The sequence below is a fragment of the Gracilinanus agilis genome, chromosome 2 (genome assembly GCF_016433145.1).
Source record: "Gracilinanus agilis isolate LMUSP501 chromosome 2, AgileGrace, whole genome shotgun sequence".
Lineage (NCBI taxonomy): Eukaryota > Metazoa > Chordata > Mammalia > Didelphimorphia > Didelphidae > Gracilinanus > Gracilinanus agilis.
The window spans coordinates 615626318-615638946 of NC_058131.1; the positions used below are offsets into that span (position 1 = coordinate 615626318).

Consider the following 12629-nt stretch of genomic DNA (forward strand, 5'->3'; position numbering starts at 1 on the left):
TTGCACGCTTTGTCTCTAAATGGGGTTATTATACACACCATTGCACAATGTTTGAAGAGCTTGGTTGGCCCTTGTAGAGGGTTAGGAGAGAAATAAATTGGAAAACAATTGTACATAAGACCTTCAATCCATCAACTACTCCATATTTATCCAAATTACTAGCCTACACTCCTCAAATACAAATCTGTGTCACACTCAGGGCCAGCATGTTAATGCTGACCAGCCTTTACTCAGGCTTTTTATTAGGAAGATTTTCTTCTTTAAGAATCTCCTTGAATTGATACAAGCAGAAATTTGATAAAGGACTCTCTACTTCCAGAATTCTCTTTTCCTCTTTGCTTCATGCATTTCATTGTCTCAGACTATAAATTATTATTTGGTTTCAGTTCCATCATTTTTCTTGGAATATCTAACTCCCTAGGGAGTTATGGGCTTAAAATCAGTATGAATTGTACTATTGGAGCCAGAACTTATGGATACTCGGACCAAGAGAGGAATCACTAATGGTTTGGTGTCAACTTGGAAAGAGGTCTCTAGTGGACTACCCCAGGAACATGTGCTTTCCCCTGGGCTATTTAGCAGTTTTATCAGTGATTTGAATAGAAGCATAGATGGCAGGCATCAAATTTGCAAATAATACGAAGCTGGTATGGGTAGCAAATACATTGATAGATAGGATAAAGGCTTAAATAGAACACTGGGATGAACCTAACAAGATGAAATATGAGAGGAATAAATGTAAAATTTTACACTTGGATTCAAAGAAGCAAATTCATAAAAACAGGGAAGGGAAAACATGAGTAGACAATTCTTCTGAAAAAGATCTGGGGATTTTAAGGGGACTCTAGGATTAACATGACAGTCAAGAAAGCTAGTATGATCTTAGGTTAAATTAAGAAAGGTAGAGAGGACAGGGCTGGAGGTGTGTGTGTGTGTGTGTGTGTGTGCATGTATGTGTGCATGTATGTGTGCATGTATGTGTGGATGGATGGATGGATGGATGGATGGATGGATATATATGTTACAATTGTCTTCTTCCCTGGTCTGACCAGCTGGAACATTATGCACATTTCTGGGCACCACAGTTTGGGGATGTCATTGATAAGGTAGAATGAAGGAGCTTGTCTTTATATGAAATTTGAGTAAAGGAACTAGGGATGTATAGCCTAAAGAAGAAATACTTATGGGAAGGGAACAAGCAATTTTTAAAAAGTGCCTATGTACTATGTACTAGACATCTGGCTAAGTGTTTTACAAATATTATCTCATTTGGTCCTCATGACAGTTCTATGAAGTTAAACACTGTTATTATCATCCCCATTCTAGAGTAGAGGCAAAGTGAAGTAAAGTAATATAAGGCAGTTAGTATCCGAGGCTAGATTTGAACCTGGATCTTCCTGACTCTAAGCACAGAGCTCTTTTTATTTTGCCACCTAATTAGAGGGTGTGTGATGGTTGTCTTCAAATATCTCAAGAACTGTCATGTTAAGGAAAGATTGGAGTTGTTCTGCTTAGCTGTAGAGGACAGAAGGATAGAAGTTTCAGACAGGTTGATTTAAATGCCATGTAAGGAAATACTTTTTAAAAAAACACTTACCTTCCATCTTAGAATCAATACTGGGTATTGGTTCTAAGGCAGAAGTTCAGTAAGGGCAAGGCAATGGGGGTTAGGTGACTTGCCCAGGGTCACACACCTGGAAAGTGTCTGAGGCGACATTTGAACCCAGGACCTCCCGTCTCTGGTCCTGGCTCTCAATCAACCGAGTCACCTTGCTGCCCCCAAGGAAATGCTTTCTAACAAAAAGCTATCTTGAAATGGAATGAGCTGCTTTAGGAGAAGTGAATTCTTTCTCATTGGAGGTCTTTAATCAAAATTTTGATGACCATCTCTCAAGTCCAATGTAGAGAAGGATTCTGGTTCAAGTTGAGATAGACCAGGAAACTTCCAAGGCCCCTTCAAGCTATGAGATTTCTGATTCTTAGTTTTTCAGATTGAAGCATTCAGTTAATTCTACTGTTTGTTTGTTCATGATCCTTCTCTGTTCATTTTTCCTGGCTCCTTCCATCTTATCATTTTTAATATATTTTATGATTTTTAGAAAAAGGAAGTCCTAGAATAAGACTTGGGAACAAACTGGGAGAAACTTCCTATTTCTCTGTGAGAAAATTGTTCTTCCTTTTAGGAAACACTTGAAGGGTACACTCCATTGTGAGATTGTGATGTTATTTATGTTCAGTGCAAGGTAATTTGGAAGGTGAATATAGCTCATTTGCCTTGAGCAGTCACAGCTGTCAGTTCTTTCAAGTTTGTTGACATGAATTCAGTGAGGGCAGCTAGGAACTCTCTTACTACCTTCCTACTTAGCCTGAGTTTTAATATTTAGCCTTTCAAATTCAAAGATCTTTTTCCTTAACAGAGAACTAGAAGGTAAAAAAGCATTAAATAGTTCTGCTTTCTATTAATTGTCCCTTATCACTGTTCCATGTGCCAGGAGTAGCAGTCTTATTCCTCTATTTGATCTTCCTCTTCTTCCTAACATAGTTTAAAAAGTTGAGTTAAGTGGTAGGGTATATGGGGTGTGCAGGGAGGACTAGTTCTTCTGGCATGAGGGCTTGTGGAGCCTTTTTCATGGCTGCTCATCCACATTTGGTATCCACCTTTCACCTAACTCTCACTTGGGACTCCAAGAAGCACTAGCATAGATAGTGGCCATACCCTGTTAAAACCATGCTGGCAGATGGGCTAAACCAGGTTGAGGGTAACCAACAGACCCCAAACTCATCAGTGACTTAGGGATGTCTACCCCAAGCAGCTGAAGACTTCCTCCTGGTGGGATGGGTGGATCAGAACAATTTGTTCCAAAATGGCCACGGAGGTAGCTGAAGCACAGACTATGGAGCAGTTAGAGTTTGGTCAGACATTGAAGATGCCAAGGTCATCCATTGCATCTAGGGTCATCACATGCCATCCTGACTTTTTCCTTGTTGCTTAGACTTTGATGAATCTGTAAGAGAGTGAGGCTGATGACTTTGTACAACTTTGCTTCATTTAAATCCAATCTATCACCATGTGATGTCTTTGGTCCTATTCAATAACAAAAGATGAACAACAAAAATCAAGTCTAGTCAGCAAGTCTTTATTAAGCCCTGACTCTATGCTAGGCAATGTGCTAAGTGCCGGGAATATAAATCCAAGCAGAAATATAGTGGGGGTGACAACACATTAAAGGAAGCCTGATGGAGGGGAGAGATGAAGGTACCTGGCAGGGGCCCTTGGAGAGAAATTCCTGGAGGAAAGTTTGGATGTCAGCTTGGAGAAGAATGAAGAAGACATAGCTGGCCAGCATCCTCATTAAAACAGAGGTTAAAGACCTCTTATGTTTACCTCGGCATTCCTTGTGAACTTCTAATCATTTTGGGCTTTAGTATTCCTCTCACTCTTCTTAAAGAATCATGCTTCTTTTTTTTTTTTTTTGTATTTATCTTCCATTACATGCCTTTCCTTCCATCTTCTGTGCATGCCTTTTAAAAATCTTAATTGGTTTGAATTCCCCATGCTTTCACACTGAAATTAAAAAAAAAATTCTTTCCTTGTTTTCCTTCCCCTTGCTGTAATTGTCTCGTTTGTTCCTTTACCATTTTGTTCTTGACAACTTCCCATCCCTCTCTTCGTTGATTTCCATTTCAGAATTTTAGACTGTGGCATGCTACCTATTACTTCTCCAAATTCCTTTAAATATATTCTCAAAAAATCCATGGTACCTATTAGATGGTCATCAACTTTCCTCCCTTCTGTCAGGAATTTTAAGATGGAGGTGTTGCCATCCTTACTCTTTTTGCAACCAGTTAGTTTTCTTGCAGTGAGAATCAAGTCTAGAATAATAGAATCCTTCGTCAAACTTTCCACCTTCTAAAGAACGAAATTGTCCTTAAGGACAGTCAATTTAATAGCGGCTTTGGTTTTGGCGGGGAATCTTAGGTGAGGTTCAGATAAACTGACCTTTTCTGCCCCAAAGTGTTCCTCAAAGGACTTTGTCTTACTTTTTTATTTCTCTACACTTCCCCCTTTTCTAATTTCATTCACTCCCTATGTAGGGAATTTCTATCTGTGCCTTTAGCTCTGATCTCTCTCTAGAGCTCTAAACTTGCACTTTCAGCTCCCTGTAGATCCTTTCTTTTTGGATGGCCCATTAGTACCTCAAACTTGATGGGTTCCAAAGGTTCTTTGAAAAGCCTATATCTACTTTTTCACTTTTGTGCCTTGCGTTAGGTTGTTTTTTTAGGCTTATAATTTCCTCTTTCCTCTTTTCATTGTTCACCTGGAAAAATTTAACCCATCCTTTAAAACCTAACTCAAAATTCAACTTTGCAAAGCCTTCCTGATCCCTATGATTGCCATCAACTCACCCCCTCAGAGATCCTGGAACCCTTTGTTTTGAAACTCTCCAATCCACTCTTCATGTGGTAACATGTATTATAATAATCTGTTTTTGTCATATCCCCTCTAATTTTGATGGTGATGACAATAGCAGACATTTGTGTACCACTATGAAATTTGCAAAATGCTTTACATTCATTTTTCTCATTTGGGTCCCACAGTAGTCCTGGAAGGTAGGTACAAGTTTTATTTTCCCAGTTTTACAGATAAGGAAACTAAGGCTCAGAGTGTTTTGGCCAAGATCTGAAATAGATTTCTGATCCAGGTTTTTCCTCAGTTAAGTCTACCACTATATCTACTAAGCTACTAACCCTAAGCTTTATGAAGGTAAGGGCTATGTTATATCTAAATATTTTCTCTTCTTTACCACTCTGCACCATTTTCTACACACAGTAGGCATAGAGTCATAAATATTAATAAATGTTGAAGGTGCCTTTCTGTCTTTCACTTGGCTTCTCTATCACAGGGCTGTGGAAGCATTAGTCTCTGTGAAATATTCTGAGCTGATGGGAAGAAGTTAATATATAATCAATTTGAGATTATAGTTGCACAAAACCAAGATGAGTCTCTTCTCCCTCCTATGGGATCCTGTAGTTTCAGTCCTGACTACTACCTATGCCAGAGAAAGTGAGACAGCTGAGAGGTACAAAAATAGTTAACTGGGTTTTTCCTCTTTAAGTGGAATCTTCAAGCCATGTCAGGAAGACATTTTTTCTTCGCGAGGTGAGCTTTAAGTGGTTATATAAAATAAACTTACCTCTTGATATTATACTTATTGTTTGTTACAGACGCCGTGAAGATTCTCTTGGAAGGTGAAATAGCGTGTTGTATAGCAAAGGAAAATGCCTAGCTCCTAATTCTATTTGCTGATATTCTCCCCTTCTTTGTGGCCCGTTTTCTTTCCATGTCATTGCTGGGACTGTTTCTGAACTGTGACTACTTTTTTAATGTATATTTATCCAGAAGGTTCTGGGTGGTGTGTATCTGAAATGGATTTATTCTGTGAAACTGATTTTAAGTAATGTACACACTTCCTGGTAAATGGAGCTGTAGTGCTTATAATAAAGTTTCCATAATGCGTCAGGGGAAGATAGAAACTACAACAAATGATAACAATTGCCAGTTAATGAATTTCCCTTTAGCTACATTTTTATTGACTGTTTTATGTTCTCTGGCAAACCGGGCTAGTTGATGATAGTACTTGGAATACTTGCTTCTTGGTAAAAATTAGCTTCTCATTTGACTGGATGTCTCTTTTTTTAACGAGAGTCTTTTTTACCTATCATGTTTTTTCAACATAGTTACTTCAAGGAAGTAAATATGGAACCTGATAAGTAGAAACACTTGTCTTTATCAGTATTTGTCCAAATTCTGGGAGGGTGTTTGGAAGGATGTAGAAATACATTTTTGTTTTTTTATATAATGCCTTCAATTTAAAGATCTGAAAGTAAATTTCAGGCAATCAGATCTCAGAGCACCCCTGGGCATTTTATTTTGGAAATTGAAACAACCCAGGAAGTTTTAGTAGGGGTTAGTGAAGGAAGTCTGGAGTTCCCAAAAGAATGTTCTTGTCATGGCGTCGAGATAGACTGATTACTTGGCCATCACCGGCACAACTCTGACCTTAGATATAACTGAGGAGAAGATTCAGAACTTGGGGAAAAGCATCACTGAATTTTGTCCCTTCTGGAAAAGCCCGGGTCTTGGAATCAAGAGATCTGAGTTCAAATCCCAGGGCAGATGCTCATTAACTAAATGATTATGAGCAAATCATTCAATTTCTCTTGGGCTTGGTGTAAAGCATTTTAAAAATTAGAGGAAGTGACCTAGATAATCCCTAACGTCCTTTCCAGCATGAATTTCTATGATTCTCTAATATCTCCTACAGGAAAAGGAGAAGCTATATGTGGAACTGAAACATATCTTGGCTCGGCAGCCTGGGCCTGAAGCAGCTGAACAATTGCAACTCTACAGGCACACCTTGAGAGAGAAAACCAAACAACTTAAAGTGAGTTGAAGCCTTTGACTATTTACTACCAAAAGGGAGGTCTTTCAGAAGTGCAGAAGATGTATCCTTGATTCTTGATATGAGGCTAATTCTGAACATGATTTTTGCTTCGGGAAATGGTTTTCTTACAAGGAAATCAGGAGAGAGGCTGACCTGATTGCTCCCCTCCTCACCACTTGGATGATCTAGAAAGAGACAGGTGGGCAAAAAAGGGAGGGAACCAGGGTTGGAGCATGAAGGGCTAAGAAATTTTACATGAGTGATTAAGAAGTAAATAGAGAGCATTATTGGGGTGGGGGGGAGGGAAAGATGTTTTGGTTTAATTGACAAACAAAATCAGACTAACTTCCTAAATTGGGATGGGAAAATATTCAGATTGGCATTCTGGTACAAAGAGCTTCTGAGGGTTCTGGCTTCTATTGTTCTCTTCTTTCACCTGAAAACAGGAGCAAAATACATAAGTTTCCCACAGTCCCCCGGGGTCATACTCCTCTACCAATATGATGAATAGGAGAAGGAAAGAAGGCTAAGCTTAAATCAAGTAAGAACTGGATCTCACCCAAAGTCTTGTTACCCCAGAGCTCTTTCTGTACATTTTTTGCAGAATCACTCTACATGTACCATTCATTTTTCTATTTACAGTCTCTTCCTTCCCCCTCCCACCAGTGGATATAACTATTATATTTTGAACATTATCTTACTAAATACTTAGATATTGTTGCTATAATAGGAAAGTCTCATGAGAAACATCTTTAAGGTTCTATGAATGCCATCAGAATAATGTCATATATTAAATATAATCAATAAATATTTGTTGATTCCCTGCCATGTTCAAGGTCCGGTGTTACATACTATAAGGGGAAATAAAGTGTAAAATAATATGTGTGGCCCTTGTCTTACTGTCTAGTACCATAGTCCTTATTTTTGAGAAGTTCAATAGCCTTCTCTGCATGGGGAAAACAGATGTCATTTTATAAGTATTCTTTGAAGAATAGGATTTTATAACTTAAAAAAAAACTGGCAGACAAAACATATGCCTAATTACAACATTAATTTATAGCATACTGTTGTAAATACTTATAGCTCTCATTTATCTCTAGAGGTAGCACATTTCTTCTCATTAGAGATATTCTGAGGGGGGAGGGAAGACCCAGCTGTGGTACAGGGGGGATTGTTGGTCCATTAGGGGCTGGACTAGATGGCATTTGAGATTCTTTAATTCTCACAGAGTTCTAAGCTACACCTAGAACTTTTCGCATCCTATTTTTTGGTTATTTTTTAGTTATTTTGTCTTTCAAACAGGTTAACAAATATTATCATTTTCTCTTCCCAATCAAGTTGCACCAGGTTAGGTATACATTGCTTCTAGCCTGAATATTGCTTTTAGATGCTCGTACATTAGCCCTGCTTCACACTGTGTGGCTCATAGAATCTTCAGGACTGTATTTAACCCTTCAGCTAAAAAAGTCCAGTTCCTTGGTATGAGAAAGTACAGTTGGTGATATATGGAAGAAGTTCAGAGGTCAATGTTAATGAACATTTCAGGTGATTTGCCTGTATTCTCTTCCCCATTCTCTTATTTATGGTTTGAAAACAGGATCTACATTTCTTAGAGTTCATCTGTTGTGGCAGATTTTTCCCTAACTAGAAATCATATTCTTCTGTTGGCATCACCATAGTCATAATCATTTCCATTGCAATTAAGGGGAAAGGGTTCAGAAGCAGATGAACACTTAAGAGAAGATCCTCTTTTCATGCAAATCTTGGAAATAAAGAATAAGGAACTGGAAATACGGAATAAATCACAGTGCCTGTAAATAGAATGGTAGGCAGTCTCTGCTTCTCTGGGAGATTGGGGCCAGATTTTAACCGATATCTTATATGAAATGCATGGTCCTCTTATCTCAGGAGCAAATACTCTGTTTGGCCTGTTGGTGACCACAGAAGCATCTATTTTCCACATTTAACTGAAGCAGATAATCACATTTCATGTTGCTCTTTCTTACAAAGCAAGTCAGTCTCTTAAGTACATGCTGTTCCTTTTACATCTTCAGAGGTAAGTTTCCCTGTGCCAGGCAAAATGGGAATTTGTGAATGGCTCCAAAGACTCCAAGGAAGGGACACACAACAGCAAGAACTATGATCCACTGAGAACTTGAAAAATCAATGCCCACAGTGTTAGCAGTGTGATGATTTAAGGGATTAGGAGAATGACTATGGAATAATTTTTTTACCTCAAATCTTTGGAGTTAAACTCCATAGTGACTTTTCCATGATTGGCTTAAAAAAGCTTTTAAGCAAATTTAAAAATTTTACATTTGGCCCCACTCCAATCCCCTGCTTTTTGGGTATATTTGGCATATATTCTCAGAATATGCTTTGGAACAGTGGTATCAAACTCAAATAGAAATGGGGGCCACTAAACTGTACCTAAGGATCCCTACAAGCACACTTTGATTTCTAAAAATCCCGTATTAACATTATCTATGTTTTATTGTATTTTTATTGATTTTGTTAAATATTTCATTATATAAAATAACGAAAAAACCCTTATCTTCTATTTTAGAATTGATATGAGTTTTGGTTCTGAGGCAAAAGAGCAATAAGGGCTAGGCATTTGGGGTTAAGTGATTGCCAAGGGTCACATAGCTAGGAATTATCTGAGACCAGATTTGAACCTCCCAACTCCAGTCCTGGCACATTATCTACTGAGCCTCCTAGCTGCCCCTTCCCCAATTACACTTTAATTTTCTGATTTTGATACTTCTGATTTTGGCCTCACAGATCTTGTGCTCGGTATGCCTGCTTAGACTATAAGATCCTTTATTTTAAGAGATCATATTTTTCTTTAGCCTAATAAATGTTATTTAATATTAGTCATCACAAGTTAGAGAATGCCACTTCATTTTAAGGCATGTTATTATCTTTTTTATCCTTCAACCCTTAGTAAAGTCTTTGGTCCATTTATTGACTTGTAACTGTATATTCATTTATCATGTGCTTGAGATGTAGTCCTTTTAGATTTCCTTTCTGGGCTACTGACTACTGCTGTAGGAAGCCATCTAACTGTATCTTATGTTACTGCCACTCTCTTTGGGATGTTAGGTTTTGTCTTCAGAATTGAATATGTATGAATCACAGAGCCAGGAGTACAAGTATGAGATTGAGAGACTTGCCAATGAACTCCTTAATGTGAAGAGGAAATATCTCAGTCAGAAACGCAAGGAACAAAATCAAAAGTAAGATCTGTGATTTTTTTTTCTATTTTCATGTTCTGTACTGTTTGCATAGATGAAAATACTGTAAAACATCCAGAAAACTGTGAGATGTCACCATGAGGCAGAGCTAGTGTCTGTGAGTAAAATGAAAGTCAGAGAGCAGACGACAGTTTCAAGATGATACCCCAACTTAATTTTGAAGCTAGGTCAAGTATTCAGATTTTAGTCTGGGGTTCTGGCTGGCAGATCCACTAATGACTATCTCTCACTGGTAAATATCGAGTTAGAGCGAAGAATCTGTGATGAAATATTTTAGCTTGCTTTGGGAGCTACTTGTCTGCATGATTCAAAATTAGAATTGTTCTTCTCAGTCTCATTCACATTTAAGACTCCAAGTAATTCCAGTGTCCAGATCAGCAAAACATGGATTAATTAAGGACTTACTTAATCTGTACATTATGATAATGCAGCGTTTATGTGTAGAGTTGAAAGCAATCATTGACCTGTAGTGACATTTCTTATGTTTTAGGATCACCGTTTTCAGCTAACACCTTGTCTCTGGACATACATCTCTGACATAAACAATCCTCTAGAAAATAACTTTGGTATTTGTTATGAAGAGTCCCTCTTAAATGTCTGAGTTCTTGTTTCCTTTCAGGATTATAATTTTTGGCTTCCTTGTGTTTAAGTAACTTATTATTTTGTTATTATCATTCTTAGCCTGGTGCTGGTGATTAGTGAAGTTAAAGTTAGCAGATTTCAATCTTGTCTGATGAACCTAGAATGCCATTCAGATTCTTTAGTGTTGACAAAATATCCCAGATGTTTATTTCTTTTTAAAAAATATTTTCCCCAAATATGTGTAAAACAATTTTTAACATTCATTTAAAAAGATTTGAGTTCCAAATTCCCTCTCCCTTCCCTCTTCCCCCTTCCTGAGACGGTTAGCAAAACTCAATCATTTCTATATGTAAAGTGCTTTGCAAAACTTAAAGTACTATACAAAGTGCTAGCTATTATTATTATTATTATTATTATTATTATTATACTGATGTCTTGGTGGTTTTTTAGTTTGGATACTTCAGTTGCATGAAGATTTAAAATGGGCCAGCAAATGATCCAGATGTTTTTGAGGCATTTGCTTGCTTTCTCATTAGTTCAGTGGCAAAGTTCAGCCTGATTGATCTATCCAAACCTCCTTGAAAAATTTCTTTAAAAAATATTTGAATGCCTATCCCTCAGGGAGACAAAACATCGCTATAATGTAGGTGTCATTAGTTAAATGCTTTCCTCATCTAAGTGTATTTGCACAAAGATCACCTTTTATGTAGAAGGGCTCTTTCTAGAATAAGAGGAAGCTTTGTGCAATGGAAAGCTTGCTGGATCCAGAGTCAGAAGAGTTTCCTTGTGATGATTTTGCTATAGCCTACTTCTGTGATAATGGCCATCTGGCTTCATTGGGGGGCGGGGCGCTTAGTTTTCAAAACTCTGAAATGAGGGAATGGGCCTGCATGGCCTCTGAAGACCCTTCTAATTCTAAATCAATAATCCTATAATTTTTTTTAAGTACAGAATTTGTTCATTGGCTTTATCTACTTAATGGCCAATAACTAGCTTGCCTAAATTATTTTTTTGGTAGACCTAAAACTAACACTTTTAAAGATAAATTAATTCACTTTCCTCGGGTGAGCCATTCAACTTGAGAGATGACCACCTTCAGTCTCCCTTATTCTTGCCTGGGTTTGGGGTCTAGCCCATTTTTATTTGTGCTTTGTCAATCACTATCCAAGAACTCTAGGTTCAGATTGTGATGAGGTGTTATTCTAATTGTCCTAGCCTTCCATTATAGTATTCCTCTAGAATCCTTTGTCTTCCTATAATCACCAACTATCTATGATTTTGTTAATCTGAAGGTGACTGATTTTACTTGCTTTGATGTCTACACCTCAGAAAAACGAGACATATGAGAACTGTGAATTTATAATAGAGAAATTAAAGATTTAAAGAAAATTAGGATGAAGCTAGAGTTAAAATGTTAGGGATTATTTAGACTAGAAAACAATGACTAATGAGAATCAAAACTGCATGTGGAAATGTGTTATAAAGGATTTTCTTTATTAATATTAGTCATCTCTGATGAAGCCTAAGATGAGAGTTTTCAGCCACAATTTCTTCCTTTGAAGAAATTGAAATTAGTTTAGGCGTGGGGAGGAGGGTGACATGCATATAGTTGGCAGTAATAACTGAATGAGTTGCCAGGTCATGTGAGGGACTCATCCTTGCTGGGGACATTGAAAGCTAAAGCTTTTTGCCCTTTTGTTGAGGATGATTTCATAATGATGAAATCATTTCTGCTAAGAGGTGACTGGGATTGACTAGCTAATCCTCTACAGGTTATATTTCCCCCCAAAGGAATAATGTTGAATATTATCTCCTACTCTTCTGACCTTTCAAGTTCATCAGTTTATCTTATCAGTTTTATCTCTTCTCATTCTTCTTAACTCAATAGTTTCCTTAGTCATTTTCACCACCTTCCTTAATTCTCAACATAAATCCTTTTTAGGATGTACTTGTGTTATCAGTCTGACTTTTTCCCAATTCAGCATTCCCTTAAAGAACTACAGGTGTGTTTTTCAAAGTGGAATTACTTTTTAAAATTCCTAAGAGGATTTGCTGATATTATAAATTGGGTTTTCTGGAAATGTTTTCCTTTTGAACTATAATTTAAGGAAACTTGGTGACAAAAATAATATGTTAAAGTCTGTGCACATATTTTTCTCCTCACTTATACCCCCTCACCAGTCAGATTTCTATAACCCCTAAAACAACTTAAAATTTCATCTTCTCTCTCTCTTTCTCCCTCCTTCCCTCCCTTCTTTCCTTCTTTCTCCCTCCTTCCCTCCCTTCTTCCCTCCCTTCTTCCCTCTCTCTCTTCCTCCCTCCCATCCTCCCTTCCATCCTCCCT

General features: G+C 37.6%; 1 protein-coding gene across 1 annotated transcript in view; it reads left to right on the top strand.

The window, feature by feature from the left end:
* Window positions 1-12629, top strand: part of CFAP58 (cilia and flagella associated protein 58) — a 124964-nt gene that overhangs the window by 95765 nt on the left and 16570 nt on the right. Inside the window, exons 16-18 of the mRNA XM_044660175.1 lie at window positions 6327-6446; window positions 9552-9685; window positions 12228-12288. Coding sequence (XP_044516110.1) covers window positions 6327-6446; window positions 9552-9685; window positions 12228-12288 — 315 coding nt within the window. The remainder of the gene's footprint in view (window positions 1-6326; window positions 6447-9551; window positions 9686-12227; window positions 12289-12629) is intronic.